The sequence below is a fragment of the Salmo salar genome, chromosome 16, assembly GCF_965601325.2.
Source record: "Salmo salar chromosome 16, fSalSal1, whole genome shotgun sequence".
Taxonomy (NCBI): domain Eukaryota; kingdom Metazoa; phylum Chordata; class Actinopteri; order Salmoniformes; family Salmonidae; genus Salmo; species Salmo salar.
In genome coordinates, this window is record NC_138306.1 from 12019634 (window position 1) to 12042313 (window position 22680).

Sequence of the window (22680 nt, forward strand, 5' to 3'; positions counted from 1 at the left end):
AGGTAGAGGTAGAATAACCTGAAAAAGGTCAGCAAGAAAGCTTTTCCCCTTTTATTCCACATTAGACCATGTAAGCAGATAAGTAGGTCAGGTCGGTAAAATAATAATACATATTACAAGATAAAGTAAAGAATGACCACACAAGAGGCTTCTCTCTCAAATGTCAGTTTCATGATCACCAAACGCCTCCCTGTGGAGCGTTAGGAGAACTACACTCTCAAATTCAGTCGCAAAACTCAAGAGCTTTTTATTTTATTTAACCTTTATTTAACTAGGCAAATCAGTTAAGAACAAGTTCTTATTTACAATCACGGCCTATCCCGGCCAAATGCGGACAACGCTGTGCGCCGCCATATGGGACTCCCAATCACGGCCGGATGTGATGCAGCCTGGATTCGAACCAGGTACTGTAGTGACGACTCTTGCACTGAGATGCAGGGCCTTTTGTGGCGCAGCGTTCCAGATGTCTGTGACCCTGAATCATCTCTTGATCCACCTGGGGGTGTTAGGAGGTACAGTTAATGTAACCATCCACACGCGCAGCAATCTCCTTTTGGAGGGCTTCTACCATCTCCAGCAACATGGCAACCTCCTTGGCCTTGTCCTCTTTGTTTCTGAGGAAGTCTTGGATCTTTTTCTCCAAGTCTGAAGCAACAAAGAGAAAATGAAGACCATGATTAGTCAATTCTTTGAAACAGGTGTGTTACTGCTGGTGTGGAACAAAAGCCTGCACACCTAGTGGCTCTCCAGGATAGGAGTTGGATAGCTCTGTTTTAAAGTCCTGAGACTTACCGTCAATTTGTTGGATTTTATCTTGAACGTCTTTTGCGACTTTCTCTGCCTCCATAGTAATGTTCTTCAGGCGTTCGTTGGCCACTTCATTATTGTTCTGGTTTGTGTTTCCCGTCTTTAGCCTACCAAACAGCGCAGTCACCTTGTCAAGCCCCTGGCAAATAAGTCAGAGAAAAACAAAAACCCATACCTATTTAGCATTATACTCACAGTATCACGACATCGTACCAAAGTGGTAAGTGAGTGGTGGTTATCAAGTGGAGACAACGTACCTTCTCTGCGTCAGTACCGGCACCTAGGGCTGCATCTGCATCAGCTTTGGCCTGCACTGCCTGCTCTCTGTTCATCTCTGTCTTGCTCTTCAGAACCTCAATCTCCCCCAGCATCTCTGGAGTTCTAGTAGAGTTCAAGTTAGTCTCTATGTTGTTCAGTTTCTTCTCAATCTGGGGACCATGACAAGTAGATCAAGCTATGAGAAAGAGTCTGATGGATGTTTAGACTAATACAAATACGCACCAGCAGGAATGGGTAGAGGGACAGAGACACAGAGAGAGGGAGCGCGAGAGAGAGTCTGAAGGTGTTAAGAGAGAATGACCTCTTTAATCATCTTGTCCGCCACTCCATTGCTTTCCTTAGCCTTCTCCAGGTCTTGCTTGACCTTGTCCTGTGTTTTCTCAGTGTCCGTCATGGTTTTCTTGAGATCCGTAACATCAATACCCTTGGTTCTGTCCCTAATACATTGACAACCATGGTACAAATATGGTCATTTAGCATGCCGGTTTATACAATGTGACAGTTACGCATATAAAAAAAACATGGTACTGGCTAACCTGATATCCTGAGCTTTCTCCAGCAGGTCCTGGGCTGTCTTGGCTTGGTCCTTCAGTTTTTTCAGATCCTCCTTGAACTCAATGAAGTTGGTCAGCACGCCCCGGATGTTCCGGATCATGGAGCGGATGTCGTCCGGGGAGCCCGGCAGCTGGATGGCCAGGACAGCCTTGACCAAATTCTCTATGTCCTCTGGTGCCACCATCTCATCTGTTAGCAGAGAAGTCGGCCACACAAGTCAAGTCAACAAATCACATTTTTAAGGGATCTTTACATGGAAAGTTCAAGCTTATATCCAGCCAACAATCACACTGACCTGTGAGGTAGTCTTTGACCCTATTGATGAGGTTCTTGGTGTCATTCTTCTCCCTCTTAAATGTCTCCTTGCTGTCAGTGATCTTCTTCTGTAGCTCCTCTGCCTGCTCATGGGTGCCTTGGGTCATCTGTCTGGCCTCATTGATCTGAACAGGAGAGATTGAGACTTGTGTTATACACTATTGTCTAATAAATATATATTTTTCCATTTTAAAGCAGAAATAAAGTAACACATCTGTAGAGTTTATTTGGGAACATGCCTTGATCTTGGAGTCCTTTAGTTTTTGGAGCAGGTCAATAAGGTCATTCTCTACTTGCTCAGCTGTTTTTGTGGCGTTGTGGCTCACAGGGAAGCTGCCCTTACACGTAGGACCCCCACATTCTCTCTGTCCCAGGAAGTCTCGACACAGCGCACCCCCACACTCTGATTTGGAGCATTCCTCATCGCCTGGGCCTCCACAGATCTAGGAGGAGCCAAAGAGTGGAACATGGTTTATATCCAAATATTTCCATACCTGACTACCAAAATGGTGCTGGCAACAACTGAAACAGACTGCCGTTCACGCTAACGCATCACTCTATTGATGCATGCAGTGCAAGCACTACAATAAGGGACACTCACGTTTTTGTTGAGTTTGGCCACACTCAGAGCCTTGACCTTCTTCTCCAGCCCCTCCATGTCTCCCAAAATGCTGCAGCTGGACAGATGGTCTTTGATTTCCTGCCGTGTGTCCATGGAGTTCTCCAGGGCCCTCTCGGCCTCCTTCACCTTCTTCTCTTCAGCCATGAAGTCTGCATGCTGCTTCCGGATCTTCTCCAGGGCCTCTGGATCAGCATCAAAATAAAAGTCCACACAAATCAAAAACCCTTTACAGTTGATCACATTACATTATATAGAGTTGTTCTCTACACACAGTGAAGTTACAGTGAATTCAATTTTATTTTGTAAACAATATGGCCATATGTACCCTGCATTTCCTTTAGATCTGGTGTTGGAGCCTCGCCGATTTTGTTCCTTAAGTTATCCAACAGCATCTTGAACTCGTGGCGGATGTTGTCGATCTCAGTGTTCAGAAGAGATGATGAGTCCACGATGATGGCTTTGGGGTCTATGGAGTCTTTGAGCTTCCTGTGAGGAAGAAAAATGTGTACAGCTCCAAGATTACTGCTAACATACAGTGTAAATCATGTCACCTCATGGTTCAATATTCAGAAAGGTTGTTTACATACGAGATTCTGACACACAGCTTCTCCACGTCTTTCACCCGAGGTAGAGATCCCGTTGTCAGGTTCACCAGATAGTCCAGCTCGGTGTGCATCTCCAGCATTCGTTGCCACTGACGACTGTGTCCAGGCTCCAGCTGTTCGCCGTGGTGAGGGATTAAGGTGCGCATCCTCTGGGCGGCACGGTGGACGTCGGTGACGTTGTCCGCCCACAGGACGGCACAGGGGTGGCAGGGGAAGCAGGCGGGGAAGACTTGGTCATACCCAGGGGCACACTCGTCACAGAAGATGCCCATCACACCAATGCGGCACAGACACTCACCCGTCAATGGGTTGCAGGCGGGGCGGTCGGTACCCTCCATGTTACAATCGCAGGCTACGGAGACGTGATAAGGAGGGAAGGGAAAAGTGTCCATCATTATTCTTTTACGGTGAAACACTATTGTCTCTCTTTCTGGTGCTAGAATCTAAAATACCCGATACTTAGCCATTTATCAATAATCACTTTCGGCCACAACTTACAAACACACTGCAGGTCAGGGTTCCCAAAGTGATTTTCCCCACACTCGTCACACTGTCTTCCTCCAAACGCAGTACGACACTGGCACTGACCAGTCACCTAAAGAGTCAAATATGAAGACTTATATAGTTTGGATTAATAAATATCTCATTGTGCCATGCTTTGACATAGAATAGTATAGGTCACTGTCAGGTCCATAATTATTGGCAACCTTGATGAAGATGAGCAAAGAAGACTGTATAAAATCAATAACACAAATACTGAGCTATATTGTACGCTACATTTTTTAATTATTATTTTATTGTATACTAATACAATTGCTCAGAGAAAGGGATTTTGTTTAAAGGGGAGGTGCAGTCAAAAACGTGATTTCTCGGTGTTTTATATACTCTGAGCATACAAAACATTAGGAACACTCGTAATATCGAGTTGCACCCCCTGCCTTTTGTCCTCAGAACAACCTCAATTTGTTTGGGTATGGACTCTGCAAGGTGTCGAAAATATCCCACAGGGATGCTGGCCCATGTTGACTCCAGTGCTTCCCACAGTTGTATCAAGTTGCCTGGATGTCCTTTGGGTGGTGGACCATTCTTGTTACACATGGGAAACTTGAACATGAAAAACCCAGAAAACAAAATAACACCCAGCCAAACAAACTGACATTTCAGGCAGTCTTTTCAAACAGCACTTACACTAAAATTGCATTATCATCATTTTCACGATATTATTCCAACCTCAGTGTGCAAATATACACTGAGTGTAAACAACAGGAACACCTGCTCTTTCCATGACAGACTGACCAATTGAATCCATGTATGATCCCTTATTGATGTCACCAGTTAAATCCACTTCAAATCAGGGTAGATGAAAGGGCGGAGACAGGTTAAAGAAGGATTTTTAAGCCTTGATACAATTGAGAAATGGATTGTGTATGTGTGCCATTTAGGCCAGATCAAAGATTTAAATGTCTTTGAATGGGGTATGGTAGTAGGTGTTTTTCTCGCTCAACAGTTTTCCGTGTGTTTCAAGAATGGTCCACCATCCAAAGGACATCCAGCCTACTTGACACAACTATAGGAAACATTGGGCCTGTGGAACAATTTCGACACCTCGTAGAGTCCTTGACCCGATGAACTGAGGCTGTTCTGAAGGCAAAAGGTGGTGCAACTCAATATTAGGAAGGTGTTCTTAATGTTTTGTACACTGTATACAAAACACAAGAAAATCGTGTTTTTGACCTCCCCTTTAAACCAAATCTTTCTTCGAGCAATTGTATTAGTATACTATAAAATAGAATTTTCCCCAAAAATGTGGAGCATACAATATAGCTCAGTATTTACACTATTATTTTATACAGTCTTTTTTGCTCATCTTTAACAAGGTTGCCAATCATTTTGGACCTGACTGTATACAGTAGAAGTCGGAAGTTTACATACACCTTAGCCAAATACATTTAAACTCAGTTTTTCACAATTCCTGACATTTAATCCGAGTAAACATTCCCTGTCTTAGGTCAGTTAGGATCACCACTTTATTTTAAGAATGTGAAATGTCAGAATAATATGTCAGAAGTTTACATACACTCAATTAGTATTTGGTAGCATTGAATTTTCCAAGCTGTTTATTAAAGGCACAGTCAACTTAGTGTATGTAAACTTCTGACCCACTGGAATTGTGAATTCTAAGTTAAATAATCTGTCTGTAAACAATTGTTGCAAAAATGTATTGTGTCATGCACTAAACTTCCGACTTCAACTGTGTCTTTATTTATCCATTATCCAAGTATGTAAAATGAAGTGCTAGGGAGTATAGAGGCCATGCCTTGTCACAGTGGTTATTGAAGGAGTTAGCAGGGTCACATTTGCACGGTTGACACCCGGACTCTCCCTGAATGTTCCAGAAGCCGGTGGCACACTCGTCACACAGCGTGCCCACCGCACCCGCCCGACACGGGCACTGACCTGTCAGCGGGTCACAGAAACACGGGCTGCCCAGAGGGCACTGGGTCACATCCGTCCCCTGCCGGTCACAGGAGCACTCTGGGGAACACGCAAACAAAAATAAAGACAGTAAAACACACATGAATAGCCACATATCATATCCAAACAGTCATGGGATTTGATGACGATTTTGATACTGTGTGTCCCTGCTATACCTTTGCAGTCCTGGGCCAGTGCGTCTCCATAGTAGCCAGGCTTACAGCTCTGACAGCGGGGTCCCTGGGTGTTGTGGAGGCAACGCAAACACTCGCCCGTCACACTGTCACACGCGTCACTGTCAGCAGGGTCGATGTTGTTGTTACAGAGACACTCGTCGCAGCCGCCGCCGCCCGGCGCGGTCAGGCCGCCGTAGAAACCAGCGGAGCAGGCATCGCAGCGGAGACCTGAATGGAATGTGGGCGGGGAGGTGAAACGTGGTTCCAAGGTCAGTATTGAGCAGTCAAACTATCCAGTAGCTTTCATCAAATGTTGAAAAGAGTGCACACGCACGCGCAGGAACACACAAACACACCTGTGTGTCCAGCCAGGCAGTCACAAGTCAGGCTACCAGACTCTGGGTCCTTGTTGCAGGTGCTGGCAAAGAACCGTCCACTGGACTGAGTGTCAGGACACAGACAAGGCTTACAGGGCTCCCTGGAGACTGGGTCACCAAAGTAACCCTCCACACAGCTGGAGCAACCAAACACACAACATTCATTGTTCAGTCTGATTGACACTGTGTGCACTGTACACTGGCAGATCTGTGACTGTAGAAATAATGATAATCAGAGGAGTTGGCAAACATAGATATCGAACCAGGCTATAGATATGGGTTGATTCTAATAGGGAAATGAATAAACGAATGAAAGAGCCTTCACCTCTCACAATTGTATCCGGTGGAGTGCTCCCTGCAGTCCAGGCAGGCTCCAGTGTCCTGGTCACACAGTTCAGCCAGGCCGTTGCAGTCACAGGGCCGACACAGCGGGAAGCCGTAGTACCCTGACAGGCAACGATCACAGCGTCGCCCGCCCACCTCCATACGACACGGACACTGACCTCTGACCTGGTCACACAGCTCCGCCACTGCACCGCGAGGGTCACACTCACAGGCTGGAGGAGGGGAGGTGGGAGGGGGATGGAGAGAGAGAATATCTTCTCTTATTCAGGAAAAGGTTTGGTCACAATCAGAACTCAACAAAGACCTCACAGCATCTTTTCAAACACACATACATATATATATACATACATATATACATATATATATACACACTATGGTATGTAACCATAGAATGTAACAATAGGAACCCGTTGTCATGGTGACATACGTGCACAGCCGTTGGGTCCGAAGCCGAAGTTCAGGGGGGCGCAGGAGTCACAGCAGCGGCCAACCACGTTGGCCTTGCACTCACAGAGCCCTCCGAATTTACTGCAGTAGGGGCCATGAGAACCCTGGATGTTACACCTGCAAACTGGAGACACAGGTAATGGCATTACCCATACACACTTTGGCTTTTTTAAGGGCTCGGAGCTCAGAGCTAGCTGAAAACAAGTGCTGATTTATGTTGCCAGAATGAGTATATACCCACAGTGTACACTGTGATAACGTGGAGATATTGTTAAATGTAGGCCAGGCTTTACTCACGCATGGCACCGTTGTGTATGCGAGCCGACAGGCTTCCAATGAGGCCATAACACACATCAGGCAGGGTCTCCTGCTCAGCAGCCAACTCAAAACAGCGGAATCTTCTGAACGAGTCCAGCTCACTCTGCGAACACAAGTCCTGCACAGACTCCATCTTAGGGATCAGACCCATCTAGAAACAGGAAGTTCATGGGTTTAACCGGGTACCTCAGAACACTACATCTCCCATGACAAATGATATTATGATACAAATGATCATGTGAGTGGTATTCTCACTGAGTCGATGAGGGTATGTGAGCTGGACTGAGGGTTAGAGTTGGTCTGCTTCCTAAAAGTGATGTCCACATAATATCTTCTTCCCGCGTTCAGACACACAGGCGTATCCAAAATGGCAACCCTGGGGACAAACACACAATCATAATGTTATCAGACTTAGGGGTATGCAGGTAAATACTGTACAATTCACCTCGGGTGTGACCTCAGGTTGAGATTGGTGATATATTATGATAATGAGTGCAGTTGCCTTTTACCTGGCAGCCCCAGGTATGGTGAGGGTTTTCTCCCCTTTCGGGTTAGTGGGACAACCTCCGTCACCAGCCAATAATGGAACAATGTTCACAGAGGCCATCCAGTCATCTGGCGACTTCAGAGACCAAAGTAAGCACAGTGTCCAACTTTGAGGGCACAATAAATACAAGCTCAAACTCACACAGAAATGATTTCACACAAACACACATCAACACGTACAGCGTGTTTCCATGGTTTCACATGTTTTTAGTTGCTATCGTTGCCCTCACCTCTGGTTCATAGCGGATGACTAGATGGTAGTCGAGGGACGCTGGGAGGTTGTCCACAGTGAACCTAAGCCCAGCACCATCCAGGACCCGCACAAATCCTGGGCCGGTCCAAGTGATTGGCACATCTGGTGTCCTCTCCCGGGGCACAATCTGGAGGGCTGAGCCCGGGTCCAGGGGAATGGACCTCTGATGGAAAGAAACCCAGTGTGAGTTATTAATTAGTACTACATCAGTACTGTGTAAGTAAGGTATTGAGCCATTGCTAGTACCTGTCCCTGTCTTCTCCTCCTGGCTTGTCTTTTGCTTCTCCTGGTCAGGACCAAGCGGCCATTTTGATATTTGATGTCATAGCCCTGCTGTTTGTAGTATTCCTCACACACAGGGAGGTCTGTGGGTTTCAACTGGGGGAGGAACACACACAGACATCAACTTAGGGTTTTTGAATTGCTGCCAAAATCCAATATCAAAAGTTTGACACTGAAGCTTTCCATCCACAGCCATTTGCCACAATGCTGGAGGTCAGATGTCACACTCAGGCCTCACCAGAGAGGAGGAGCTCTTTCCCTCCAGTGGGGCAGCGTTCTCTGCCTCGTACAGGTAGTAGTCTAGAGCAGCCAGGAAATGTCCAGGGGCAGGATCACCACAGCTCCGGCCCACCATGTTTGGCAGGCACTGACACTGGCCGTCCAATGAAGAGCACCTGTGGACATAACAGACAGGGAGATACAGCCAATCAGGTTGGACAAGGGAGCAAGACAGAACGTGCTTAGCCTGGAGTGTATTCTATTTCAGAGGTGAAACGTTCAGAATGTTTTCATAGAAATGTATTGAGTAGGACATGAGTGTTTCACCTCACTGAATAAACCCCAGGTGTTACGTCAGTTACGTGAAGTAAAGGTCTAGTGTGGCCTAGGTAGTCTAGCGGTCTAGGCAGCTGCTTCCAGTGCACATGTACTGCTGCAGCATGAGTTCAAATCTGGCCCACTGCTATTTCAGCACACTCTTCTCCATCTTTCAGCTCTGTCCAATACACCAAGACTTAAAAATATATACACTACCGTTCAAAAGTTTGGGTCACTTATAAATGTCCTTGTTTTTGAAAGAAAAGCACATTTTCTTGTCCATTAAAATAACATAAAATTGATGAGAAATACAGTGTAGACATTGTTAATGTTGTCAATGACTATTGTAGCTGGAAACGGCTGATTTTTAATGGAATATCTACATAAGCGTACAGAGACACATTATCAGCAACCATCACTCCTGTGTTCCAAAGGCACGTTGTGTTAGCTAATCCAAGTTTATCATTTTAAAAGGCTAATTGATCATTAGAAAACCCTTTTGCAATTATGTTTTCACAGCTGAAAACTGTTGTTCTGATTAATGAAGCAATAAAACTGGCCTTCTTAAGACTAGTTGAGTATCTGGAGTGTCAGCATTTGTGGGTTTGATTACAGGCTCAAAATGGCCAGAAACAAAGAACTTTCTTCTGAAACTCGTCAGTCTATTCTTGTTCTGAGAAATGAAGGCTATTCCATGTGAGAAATTGCCAAGACACTGAAGATCTCGTACAATGCTGTGTACTACTCCCTTCACAGAACAGCGCAAACTGGCTCTAACCAGAATAGAAAGAGGACTGGGAGGCCCCGGTGCACAAATGATGTTTTACACACGTGCTGCTGTAGGCTCCTCCATGGTCACAGTCGCAAGGTGAGCAGGTGTGTACAGTGTTCCCCAGACCCCAGTAACCTGGCTAGAGAGAGAGAGAGAGAGACAGCAAGAGTGAGATAGAGTGAGAGAGATCAATCAGGTCGTTGGTGGCAGTCATTTTATGGTAAGAGCTAAATCACAATAAATGTGACAGAAAGAATCAACTCCATCACTACAACAGTGGTTGTCATGGACACATGGTCCTACCAGACATTGGTCACACAGGGGTCCCATGGCGAGGCGCTGACATACACACTGGCCTGTCACCTGGTCACATGGGTAGGGGGTCAGGACACTACCCAGGAAGTTACACCTGCACCCTAAACACAGAGGACCAATCAGAGAGAGGGATGAACCACAGGGAGGCCACCATGGATATAGAATGAGTCAAGCAGATCTGCTTCTTGGTAAAGATTCTTACTCTGGCAGCCAGTGGGATCCTCCTGGCTGAACCCGTAGAAGCCAAATTTACAGCGATCACACCTGTCCCCCGCCACGTTCTCCTTACACACGCAGCGGCCCGACACGGGGTCGCACAGGCCGTTATCCAGGGACCCCGTCAGGTCACAGTCACATGCTGGAGCAGAGGGAGCCAATGAGATCCACCGTTAGAACAGGATGGAGAGAGGTTGAATGACGTCATCGATGCACAGCGTCATATAGGATGACATCAACGCAAGGGTCTATTGACTGCACTTCATGGGAGTAGTACAAGACTTACAGGGACAACTTCATATAAATCATTGGCAGATGATTTGCTTAGACCAAAAGCCCAATCTAGATCTAAACCTGCTAGAAGCTGACTTACGGATACAGCCCCGAGGGTCTTCCACGGAGAGCTGGGGGTCCTGGTAGAGATAGGGTCGGCAGCGTTCACACTGGGGACCCATGCGGTCGTGTCGGCAGCCGTCACACACCCCCCCACTGACCCCCCCACTGGCCTGGTACTGGTCTATGTCGAAGTGACACGTCTCCGAATGACCGTGACAGTTGCACCCTAAGTGAAGAAACAAACGCCGTCATAATACTTATACAATGTAATACACTCCCAATTATACCATTTTCCACATAAGCATCTCGGGTTTGAATCCCAGTCAATTCATGCATAAACACCAGTCAAATAGTAAATAGCCCATTAAAGTGCATTACTTCTGCAGACATGTGGGTCAGTTTGGCCGGCCGGCCTCCAGGGGACATCATTGTAAAAGTCCTGGCATCTCTCACAGTTTGTGCCCACAGTGTTGTGTTGGCATACACAGCGCCCGTGAATCTAAGAGAACAAGATCAGAGACATACGGCGGTAAACAATACTCGAAGAACCCCAAAAAGTACTAAAACAAAAACGTTCAGGATTCAATGTGGCCATTATGGATACAGTACAACTGCTACATTCCCTTTCTGCGCCATTCTCACCATGCCAGGCTCATTTAAAACGTCACCCCGGGTGCCATCCACGGGCATACACATGCTGGCATGGCCATTGCAGAAGCAGCTACCGCGCACCACCATTTCGTACAGGGCATAGTAGTACTTCTCCTGAGGGTTCCTCTTCTTCCGCCCCAGTAGGGTGTCACCCAGGGTGAACAGATGGGTGAAGTTGACCCGCAGGTTGGTCAAGGTGATCTGCTCTGAAGGGGAGAACATTTCAAACGGGTGAAAGTGTGTGTTTTTTTTTTTTTTTTTTTTAATATACGTATAATTCTACATTGTTCCACCGATGGTAATAATGCAATGAAAAGTATAGGAGCTGTGTCTAACCTTGAATATGGGGAGCATAAGGGTTCTCTATGTCAAAGCTTGGATCTAGAGCCTTCAACACCACCTGTAATGGAATCATTGATATGTGCCATAAGTTTGGTTATTGTGTTTTACGTGTGTGTGTGTGTAAGTCACTGTAGATAAGTGTCTGCTAAATGACCAAAATGCAAACGCGTGCGTGTTTGTGTATCTCACCTCTCCGTCAGTAGATGGCTCTGAGGCGGAGTATCTGCTGTCACAGATGACGTCATCGGTGCTGTCAGCCGGCCCTTGTGAGACCCCAGGGAAGTGAGAGGCACAGTCCTCGGCAAAGTAGCGGAACACCTTCCAACTGTACCCGTAGTCTTTGGACCTCTCCACCAGCATGGCGGCAGGACGGAAACTCTTCAAGGTCAACAAAAGGAAATATTAGCACTCTGCAGGAAGTGGCGGTGCAGACAGAGCGAAAATGGTTAAGAACACTGTGTTATGGTTTGGCTGTGAGAGGTCTTAGACAAGGGGTGTTAGATACCTTGAAAGTGAGGACAAGATGGCTGAACTGGAATAGTGTCTCCAGATCCAGCCGGATACTGACTTGATGAACCCCTATAGTTATGGATGGATAGTGGTATCAATGAATGTTGTAAGAATACATTTACTGGTGCCAAGGCCAAGGTTTTTTGTATCAGGTGTAGTCCAAAAGTCCCTAAAAAGGGATTTTCCATAGCTGTCATAGTATAGTATGCTCTAGCCGAGCCATTCTTAAGGTGTTGGAACATTCTTGCTCACCTCTTGATATGATCAGACTTGGTTTAAATACATGCGTCAAATACTTTCAAGTACTCCGGCTAAAGCTCACCTCAAATACTTTCACGTAAGTAACATTATGTTTTTGACCCAGGCCTGGCTATCATACAAACAACATCTGGAGTGAGACCCACCGTTCTCAGACTGCCACCACTTCATCTTGCGCTCAGGGCCAAAGGTGGTGATGACGTTCTCAATCTGGTGGCTGTCTTGGTTGTTGTAGAGGTTGTAGGGCTGCCTGGAGTCACAGTTGAAACACTTCTGCTCATCCTGAGAGAGACAAATTGGGACATTTTCCATTTTGTTACTCAAAATAAAATAGTGGTTTTACACATCTAATTGGTTTCTCATGGCGACAACTTCAATAACTGAGTGAGCGATTAAGTTGCGGTTCTTGTTCTACAATTAGTTCTTAACTGCCCCCCCCCCCCCCCCCCAAAAAAAAAGGAGGCAGCATTTTACGAACAAACGTAACTTATAAAGCCATAAGACCACAAATCATACAAAAGTGTATGGAACTTCCATGCGATGGTAGGCGTGTGAGGACAAGCATTCGCAAACACTGGAATAATCCCATTAAATCAACTCAGTCAGACAAGGTATGAACCAGAGGGCATCTTAAGACTACTGTTATTCACAAATGTCAATCGGTAGTTAGAGAACAACATTTGTCATGCATCTGTTCTGACTAACTAATAACAAATTGAATCAAATAAAGAACCAAAATGAACTCGAAAATGACATGCAAAAGAGGAACACACCCCACATACCTATCACCTGTCAAGGGAGAACAGGGGGAAGAGCTGCGAGAGACAAAAGGAGGAGAGACAGAAAGTGAGGGAGAAAGGAGAGACAGAAAGTGAGGGAGAAAGGCAAAGAGTGAAAAAGATATAAAAGTGAAGGGGAGTGAAGGGGAAGCAAGAGGACTATACAAGCAATCATCATAGCGAGAGCAGAAAAATTAGTCCCAGAGCATGTTCAGGGAAAAGACAGGTAATGACCTATAAATGTAGCAGATCAAGACACGTCTGCAGTATGAGGCATTTTAAGGGCGAGCCACAGAGCTGTCAATCAAATGGAGAGAGTTGTTCTAAAACAACACTTGATATACTATTCTAACCTTCAACGTCTGGCTTAAAACCTGTTGAAATTCTGTAGATAATACTGACCAGGTTTTAGTAGGTTACTTTCTAAATGTAATCAGTTACAGTTACTAGTTACCACGTTTTTTTCAAAATCTGATAGTTACTTTTGGATTATTTTTCCCTTAAGAGGCGTTAGAAGACAAAAAGGATCCATCAAACGCATTTGGTGTGTCATCATAGTGGTCGCTGACTTGTGGTCAGACTCGCTCAGGTGAAATAAACATAAACTTGCAAACTTTTTCAATGCTGAACTAAATTTCATTGAAGAAACTAAGGCGTCAATGTATTTATTTTTTCTCGGAAACATCCTTTTTGAATTTAAAAGTAATCAAATAAGTAATCATCTAGTTTTCTAAAGTATCTGTAATCTGATTACAGTATTTTTTTCTGGTAAATTAACTGATGAGCGTTACAATTTTTTTGTAATCAGGTTACATGTAATCAGTTACTCCTCAACCCTGGTACTGGCAAGCCTGATGTCTTTTTGCGTGGGATCACAGCTTTAGTACCTGCACGCGTTTGTCAATCTGTCTGTCTGCATTTGTGGAACATATCTGTTATGACATTAGTACTGTGTACAGAGACAGGTAAACATATGCAGACAACACTGCCTTCAACACCACGTCTCTAGTTTGTATATAGGAACGGCGCACCACAGAGCCCTCCTATCAAGGTTTAAATCCTGACCTCCAGGTATCCGAGGATGCAGTAGTTCTGGGGCCCGTTCCGTCCACAGGTGGAGGAGGCGGAGAGCTGGGCAGCGCGGCCCACCATCAGGTCCCCCAGCTGGGGGTGACAAGAGTTGACATCACAGTCTTCCTGGAGGAGGGTCCCAGGCACCAGCACTGGAACAGAGAAACTGGACAGTCAGAGGGGTCAAGAAAGTAAAAATGTTCTTATCCTTTTCTTTGCCTTTAACCTGTTTAGTGTTTGTTTATAGATTAATACTAAATGTAATACAGGATTCCGAATTAAAAAGTATGATGTCAAGGCTGCACTATAATAGCTAGATTATGGGAGATAATATTATGAGTATTGTGCTATTGTACTATTGTGCTATTGTACTATTTGTTTTGGAAGGGTTTAAACCCTATGCTCACAAATGAACAGCATAGTGAACCAGACAAAAGGATAGACGCATTGACTATAATTACAGTATGTGTAAGCTGTCATTATGTAAACATTACAGGTCATTATTAAACACTTGTGTGCTTTTGATTATATCCAGACACTGTAATCATACACAAGCCAGATGTTGTCCTTCATTTCATTTTCTAAGTAAACATTTTAAGTCAATTACAAGTTGTTTTAAAGACATGCAGTCTTTGATGGGGCCCTTACGAAAATAAGTATTTTATTAAACAGAAATAAAAATGAACAAAAAAAACTAACTAACACAACTTATAAGATGACCAAAGTCACTTTTTATAACACTCAACATTTCTACTTGACAATAGTAAAGTTGTCCATACATGACTAAAATGATATCCACCATTTTGAATATTAGGGAAAATATGCAAATAAAAATGTCTCCCGCTAGAGAAAGCAAGTGCCAGCAAGTGGAAATATTCTCCATCAGTGTGCAGCAAGTGATCACACGCCTGTGGAAAAGAGGACTCATGAACTATAATGGCAAAGAGATTCTTCCTGCCAAAAACTAGACAATTTAATCCTGCCCCTGTTGAAACAAATAGCTGTGAGGATCTGTTTTTTCCTTTTTCTGCTACATGTGATTTGCCTGTCATCAATTCAAATAGTGCCAAAGGAAGGTGCATGCGACTTACACACTAGCAGGAACAGAGAAACCATCCTGCAGGTCGTTGGCTGCCAGACCTACTGAGCGGTAGAAAACAACCCAGAGTGTGAAAACACAATATATTTCCTAGATATTACTGCACTGTTGGAGCTAGAAACATAAGCATTTCCAATGAACTTTGATTGGATTTTGAAGACAGAGTCACCATGTTTTCAGTTCACTGGACCCAGATTAAGTCTATTCTCTGACAAAGAAGCCAGACTCAATAGAGATGCTCTAATGGAGGTGCTTTTAAGTCCAAGAATGAATGGACCAGTGAACCAGGCCAAAGTGGTTATCACTGTCAAGGGGAAGGCAGTGAGAGGGTCTGTAAAAAATGCATTAGTCAGGTCTTGGTCATAGGTCAGACATTGAACAACACATGAACTGCTGCATTGAACAGAGTTCAAACAAACAGAGACGGAGAGTGGAGAGTTGATGTTCTGGACCTTTCTACCAGTACAAGTAGGTGAGGGAATTCACGTTATCACAGATAAATCAAGGTTTCACCAACATGCTGATAAATAGGTCCAGACATGCTGGGTTGGCCATTCTTTTGGCCATCATGGCTGTGCCCCTATAGGATGACAATGCCCCCACCCACAGGACACGAGTGGTCACTGAATGGTTTGATGAGCATGTAAATGATGTAAACCACATGCTATGGCCATTCCTGTCTCCAGATCTCAACTCAACTGAACACTTACAGTATGAGAGACACCAAATGATGGAATTTCTCATGGAATAATGGTGTCACACCCCCTCTAATAGTGTTCCAGACATTTGTAGAATCGATGCCAAGGTGCATTGAAGCTTGTTCTGGCTCGTGGTGGCCCAACACCCTATTAAGACACTTTATGTCGGTGTTTCCTTTATTTTGTCAGTTACCTGTATATCGTCACAGCAAATATAATCCTGCAGCAATAGGATTTGAACGTTTAGTCCATAATGTTACTTGATCGGTGGTTAGGCTATCAGCTGGCCAGAAGTAGGCTACATGAAAAGTCCAATGCTGTTAATATAACTGTGTTACTGTGGGTTTTCAGTAAATCATCTGCATTTGCTGCAGCGCAGGACAACTCTCAACACCAAAAGAGTGATCAAATTAAAATCCTAAACTACCACATGTTTAGGCAATGTATTGTAAACACAAAGTGGCTGCAACAGTAAAGTTTACACATACCACAGAAGCCAGTTGCTTCATCAGTAAATATTCCGATCATTCTGGTGATGTGATATTAGCTAAGCTGTAATGCCGTTGGTGGTGTGACTGATTTGACCGTCTCCTTAATTGTGTGGCCTACTTTTCTCACATCGTGGGTCATATAGCCAATTCACAATGGGAGACTTCAATGCATGGCAGCAAAAATAATACGCCCAAGGGACTACAATGGAATGTACAATGCCGTATATCACTGTTCCCTGCAAAAGTTAACCCTCAAGGGAGGAATGAACCTCAATGGGAATGTATGAGCCTCAAGAGATAGTATGCGGATTTACTCTAGGCTATGCTTCGACTTGCATCATGGAACCAATCCATACAGTAACTCAAATCTCAGGTGAAAAACAGTCGCTAGAATTGAACGTAAAGCCAGCTAACCAACATAATGTAGCTGACATTGCCTGAATGCACATCAAACAGCCATTTAACATCATATATAAAAGATTGTTGGCAATAATGTAGGAAAAAAAGACTAACTATGTTCATCTTTTCTTGGCATTGTGTTATCACTAATTGCATGAAAACAGAATATGGTTTTCCATACCTCTGTACAGCAGCAATGATCTTCTCCAACAGTGTGCTGCGGCATCGAATGAATATCCCACAAAAGTCCTCAAAGAGGAAACAAGATGTCTTATCTCAAATACATCACACTAAAATGACTTCAGACCAAATGACTGCCAACTACTCATGGGAAAATGGTATGAGACTTATATTTGAGATCTATGTGATACCTATATTTGATAAGTGATCTACTGCACCAGATTTGCCTCGAGCCAATTTCCAATCGAGTATCTGATAAAAAAAGGGATGATTCTCGAACAAAACGCACGTCCCATTCAAAGCTTATTACAGACTGTATCATAAGATCGGTGCAACGTTACACTAGCTTTCTCATATCACAACGCAGACAGTAGTAGTACTTACAGTATGAGCAGTCTTCCCTGTATGCTACCAGAATCAGCGCTTACCTGCTCCAGACCCTGACTGCGATTAGAGCGGTACTGACATGGAGTCTCAGCATGTAAGAGCACACCTGAGCGCCATACAGAGAGAAAGAGAGAGAGAGAGAGCAGGCCAAACGAAGCCCCCGGGGGTGCAAGTGAAGGAGAAGAAGGATTAGGTTTCATTCAAAGCTGACACATCCCTCTCTGAGTTATAGCTGAGGTACAGTACAGCAAGAGGGAGGGATTTACCTGCACAAAGACATGGAACACAGAGTGCACACAGAGTTACTGAGGTATGCTCACCTTCCCTGGATGTAGTACAGTATGAGTTACTGAGGTATGCTCACCTTCCCTGGATGTAGTACAGCATGAGTTGCTGAGGTATGCTCACCTTCCCTGGATGTAGTACAGCATGAGTTGCTGAGGTATGCTCACCTTCCCTGGATGTAGTACAGTATGAGTTGCTGAGGTATGCTCACATTCCCTGGATGTAGTACAGTATGAGTTGCTGAGGTATGCTCACCTTCCCTGGATGTAGTACAGAATGAGTTGCTGAGGTATGCTCACCTTCCCTGGATGTAGTACAGTATGAGTTGCTGAGGTATGCTCACCTTCCCTGGATGTAGTACAGTATGAGTTGCTGAGGTATGCTCACCTTCCCTGGATGTAGTACAGTATGAGTTGCTGAGGTATGCTCACATTCCCTGGATGTAGTACAGTATGAGTTGCTGAGGTATGCTCACCTTCCCTGGATGTAGTACAGAATGAGTTGCTGAGGTATGCTCACCTTCCCTGGATGTAGTACAGTATGAGTTGCTGAGGTATGCTCACCTTCCCTGGATGTAGTACAGTATGAGTTGCTGAGGTATGCTCACCTTCCCTGGATGTAGTACAGTATGAGTTGCTGAGGTATGCTCACCTTCCCTGGATGTAGTACAGTATGAGTTGCTGAGGTATGCTCACCTTCCCTGGATGTAGTACAGCATGAGACAGGGGTTTACCCTAACAAAAACATAGAAGACACCAGTGGTATCTTCTTTATGCTCACCATATCCTGTGCAGTGGAGTGAATACAATTCATAAAGCAATGAATTCGAACACATGGAATAGTGTCTGAGTGCACCCCTTGCCTGGATGCCATACAGTATGAGGAAGGGGATTCAACCAACATAAAATAGTCTCTACTAATACATTATCTCCAAATACTGATACAGCTGTATCAAAGAAATAGAACACACATAGTTGTCAATCACAGATAATGAAGGAAATAAAACCTCAGAAACAGATAGCATCTGCAGAAGTGGATTTGGTATATCGATTTAGAGCCTTCTTACTGGTTTTAATGACATTGTAATTTGATTTCCTTTTTTTTATATACATGTATTCAAATGTTGAAAAATAAAATGTGAAAAGGGCTAGGCTAGTTTAAGCCATGCTAGAGAGGGATGTATGAGATTATACAAGGCATTGACAGGATTATTTATTCATTTTACAATGCAATACGTACAGTATAGCAGCGGTACCCAAACCTTTCCGTTCCAAGGACCAACAAATCACTGTCAACATCTCTCGAGGACCACCAAAACACTGTCAACATCTCTCGAGGACCACCAAAACACTGTCAACATCTCTCGAGGACCACCAAAAGACTGTCAACATCTCTCGAGGACCACCAAACCACTGTCAACATCTCTCGAGGACCACCAAATCACTGTCAACATCTCTCGAGGACCACCAAAACACTGTCAACAGCTCTCGAGGACCACCAAAACACTGTCAACATCTCTCGAGGACCAACAAATCACTGTCAACATCTCTCGAGGACCACCAAACCACTGTCAACATCTCTCGAGGACCACCAAAACACTGTCAACATCTCTCGAGGACCACCAAAAGACTGTCAACATCTCTCGAGGACCACCAAACCACTGTCAACATCTCTCGAGGACCACCAAAAGACTGTCAACATCTCTCGAGGACCACCAAAAGACTGTCAACATCTCTCGAGGACCACCAAACCACTGTCAACATCTCTCGAGGACCACCAAATCACTGTCAACATCTCTCGAGGACCACCAAAACACTGTCAACAGCTCTCGAGGACCACCAAAACACTGTCAACATCTCTCGAGGACCACCAAAACACTGTCAACATCTCTCGAGGACCACCAAAACACTGTCAACATCTCTCGAGGACCACCAAAACACTGTCAACATCTCTCGAGGACCACCAAAACACTGTCAACATCTCTCGAGGACCACCAAACCACTGTCAACATCTCTCGAGGACCACCAAAACACTGTCAACAGCTCTCGAGGACCACCAAATCAGTGTCAACAGCTCTCGAGGACCCCCAAATGACTGTCAACAGCTCTCGTATCAAGGTATTAAATAAAGGTGGTTAGTGTTAATTTTGAGCACATCACTTTACATTTCAAAAATCTCATTCTTTACTGAAAGTTTGACATACAGTACAGTACACAGTACAGTACACAGTACAGTACTACAGGTATCCCCATTAACAAGTATGGCCCAGCCAAAATACATAGAGCATGTCATCTACATCGTTGCCACAATATAATGGTTTCAAATGGACAAAAACTGTAATGCCGTATTGCAATTGCAATGCAAGTTCAATGAGAAATATGTCACCATTGCACCATGCATGTCTTTTTTCCCTACTTTAAAGCGCTTTCAGATTCTTTATGTAATGAAAAAGCGCTATAAAAGCATCAATTAAATGACCACTTTTATCTTATGTATCATTAGACTAGTTTGGCACAGATCACAATGTATCATAGACATATTACAAAAAAAAGGCAACCTACAATAACATTCTGTGGAAAGTTCAGTTTGTGGTGAAATACAGTATATCACTGACATATTTTCTTGTGTTGCTTTAAATTCCGTTCCGGATTGAAACTCTTCCCACAGTTAGAGCAGAGGTAAGGTTTCTCTCCGGTGTGCAGTCGGATGTGTGTTCTTAAATGTCCCGGCTAAAAGAAACTCGTCGCAGTAAGTGCATGTGTGCTGTCTCTCCCCCTTGTGAAATAGCAGGGGCATTCTGAGACCCTGGGGGTGACGGTATCCCTTCCTCACATTCAGGGGATTTATGCGGTTTCTCTGCTGTGTGAATGAGCATGTGAGGCCGAAAAGTCTTTGCGACGTTGAACGTTTCACCACACTCCTTACAAGAGAATGACCTGTGCCTTTTAACATATGAACCTTCAAGGAGCCACTGTGTAAATGTTCTACCGCACTTTTTGCAAGAAAACAATGCCTCCCCTGTGTACAGTAAGTTTGAATTTTTTTACCACACTCCGCTGAAGTGTGCGACTTAACATTAACTTGTTAATGACTGGCCAGCTAAGTGAGGTTAAGGACGTTTTTTTCCACCATCCTCACAGAAGCGGGACTTCTCTGGTTTGAGCTTGTGTGTGTGTATCGGTGCCTCTGAAGACCCTGCAGAAAACCAAAGCTCTTACCACACTCTTCACAAGAATGGGGTTTGACGGACGCTCTTGCAATATGGACAGTCATATGCCTTTTTAAGAATTTCCTGTCGCGCTCGCTGCAACCGTGATTTTTCCTCGCTGTGCCTCGTCATGTGCTTCCGTAGGCACTGTGCATATTGGAGGTACTTGTCCCATTTTGTGCAACAGTATGTTCTGTCGGCATCATGAATTGTTAAGTGCTTCTTTAAGCGTGTTGTAGTACTCTTAAAGCGGGATGCAGGCTCTCCTGAGGGTGGTGCGGTCTGCACAACGCATCACCGGGGAAAACTACCTGCCCTCCATGACACCTACAGCACCCGATGTCACAGGAAGACAAAAAAGATCATCAAGGACAACAACCACCCGAGCCACTGCCTGTTCACACCGCTACCATCCAGAAGGCGAGGTCAGTACAGGTGCATCAAAGCTGGGACCGAGAGACTGAAAAACAGCTTCTATCTCAAGGCCATCAGACTGTTAAACAGCAATCACTAACTCAGAGAGGCTGCTGCCTACATTGAGACCCAATCACTAGTCACTTTAAACAATGCCATTTTAATATTGTTTACATATCGTACATTACTCATATCCCATGTATATACTGTATTTTATACCATCTACTGCATCTTGCCTGGATCATTGCAGCTGTGGTGTTCTTTCATCAAGTTCTCCATCTTGATAGATGGAGGGAGGTGCAGTCTAATTTTCTGTCTGGCGAAAAAAGGCAAAACTATTTGTGAATAAAATAGAATAGAATAAGGCATGGCTAATGCAAACAAGCCACCCACTGGGCACACCACTGTAACGATCATCTGAAAGAGGGGACCAAGATGCAGCATGGTAAGTGCTCATATTAACTTTAATGAATCACTTTAAATTACACAAGAAAACAAAAGTCAACAGTTCTGCCAGGTGAACACACAAGACAGAAAACAACTACCCACAAAACTCCAAAGGAAAACAAGCTGCCTAAGTTTGGCTCCCAATCAGCGACAACGATGTACAGCTGTCCCTGATTGAGAGCCATACCAGGCCAAAACAAAGAAATACCAAAACATAGAAAAAAGGACATAGAATGCCCACCCAAATCACACCCTGACCAAACCTAAATAGAGACAAAAAGGCTCTCTCAGGTCAGGGCGTGACAACCATGTCATTTCAATGTGGATCATTTGGTCATATTTGGTTGAGACGTTGATCAGTGAGATTACAACCTATATTCACCCACTCAAAAAGACAGCCAAAGGATGGTTGAATTTCCAATGTGTTATCACTATGCTTGAATTTCCAATGTGTTATCACTATGCACAGCACAGTTCAAATGGGAATACAATGTCAGGTATTTATATATATATATATATATATGTGTGTGTGTGTGTGTGTGTGTTATTTACAGTGGTGTAAAGTACTTAAGTAGATTAAAAAACACGAGCTGGCGCACACCCAGAAAAATTGTTTGTGTGGAGGTGCTGAGTAACGGGAAATAAACGATAAACTATCAAAATAAAGAAAGTCGCACACTCCATATATAAACTCCCAGTAATTTATTGGGTATTAACCAACGTTTCAGACTCACTGTGCCTTCTTCAGGGTAAGTTTCTAAAATCCTCCTATGGAAGAGATACATAGATGATGTCTTTGTGCTCTGGGAAGGAAGTCAGCAGGAACTAAATTAATTCCAAACTCTACTAAACGAGAGCTCTGAATACCTCAAATTCACCATGC

The 22680-nt window shown here is 44.3% G+C and overlaps 1 protein-coding gene across 11 annotated transcripts; it reads right to left on the bottom strand.

Moving 5' to 3' along the window:
• Positions 1 to 244: 244 nt before the first annotated feature.
• lamb4 (laminin, beta 4) lies at positions 245 to 17578 on the bottom strand. Of its 11 annotated transcripts, none has more exons than XM_014148134.3 (36): positions 17485 to 17578; positions 17058 to 17125; positions 15281 to 15329; positions 14184 to 14341; positions 12486 to 12621; positions 12077 to 12150; positions 11761 to 11949; positions 11566 to 11629; positions 11221 to 11435; positions 10957 to 11077; positions 10616 to 10804; positions 10229 to 10384; positions 10015 to 10127; positions 9771 to 9850; positions 8641 to 8797; positions 8367 to 8498; positions 8098 to 8283; positions 7831 to 7943; positions 7577 to 7697; positions 7301 to 7472; positions 6984 to 7127; positions 6537 to 6768; positions 6191 to 6348; positions 5835 to 6062; positions 5501 to 5718; positions 3682 to 3778; positions 3166 to 3535; positions 2904 to 3064; positions 2558 to 2760; positions 2196 to 2399; positions 1937 to 2081; positions 1623 to 1830; positions 1388 to 1523; positions 1065 to 1235; positions 793 to 946; positions 245 to 645 (listed from the first exon to the last, which is right to left on the bottom strand). In XM_014148134.3, exons 2-36 carry the CDS (start codon positions 17100 to 17102, stop codon positions 506 to 508), a joined length of 5439 nt encoding a protein of 1812 aa, XP_014003609.1. In that variant the 5' UTR covers positions 17103 to 17125; positions 17485 to 17578; the 3' UTR covers positions 245 to 505. The 11 variants fall into 11 exon arrangements, with proteins under 11 accessions (XP_014003609.1, XP_014003608.1, XP_014003614.1 ...); XM_014148133.3 differs by having other exon boundaries at positions 17441 to 17574; XM_014148139.3 differs by having other exon boundaries at positions 17058 to 17093; positions 17441 to 17572.
• Between the last annotated feature and the right edge of the window lie 5102 nt (positions 17579 to 22680).

Coding starts and splice junctions, on each gene's coding strand:
- lamb4 (XM_014148134.3), bottom strand. CDS start 17,102: ATGCCGCAGCACACTGTTGGAGAAGATCATTGCTGCTGTACAGAG. Junction 7,944..8,097: donor TCATCCGCTATGAACCAGAG/GTGAGGGCAACG, acceptor TGGTCTCTGAAG/TCGCCAGATGACTGGATGGC. Junction 1,236..1,387: donor CGGACAAGATGATTAAAGAG/GTCATTCTCTCT, acceptor CATGGTCCCCAG/ATTGAGAAGAAACTGAACAA.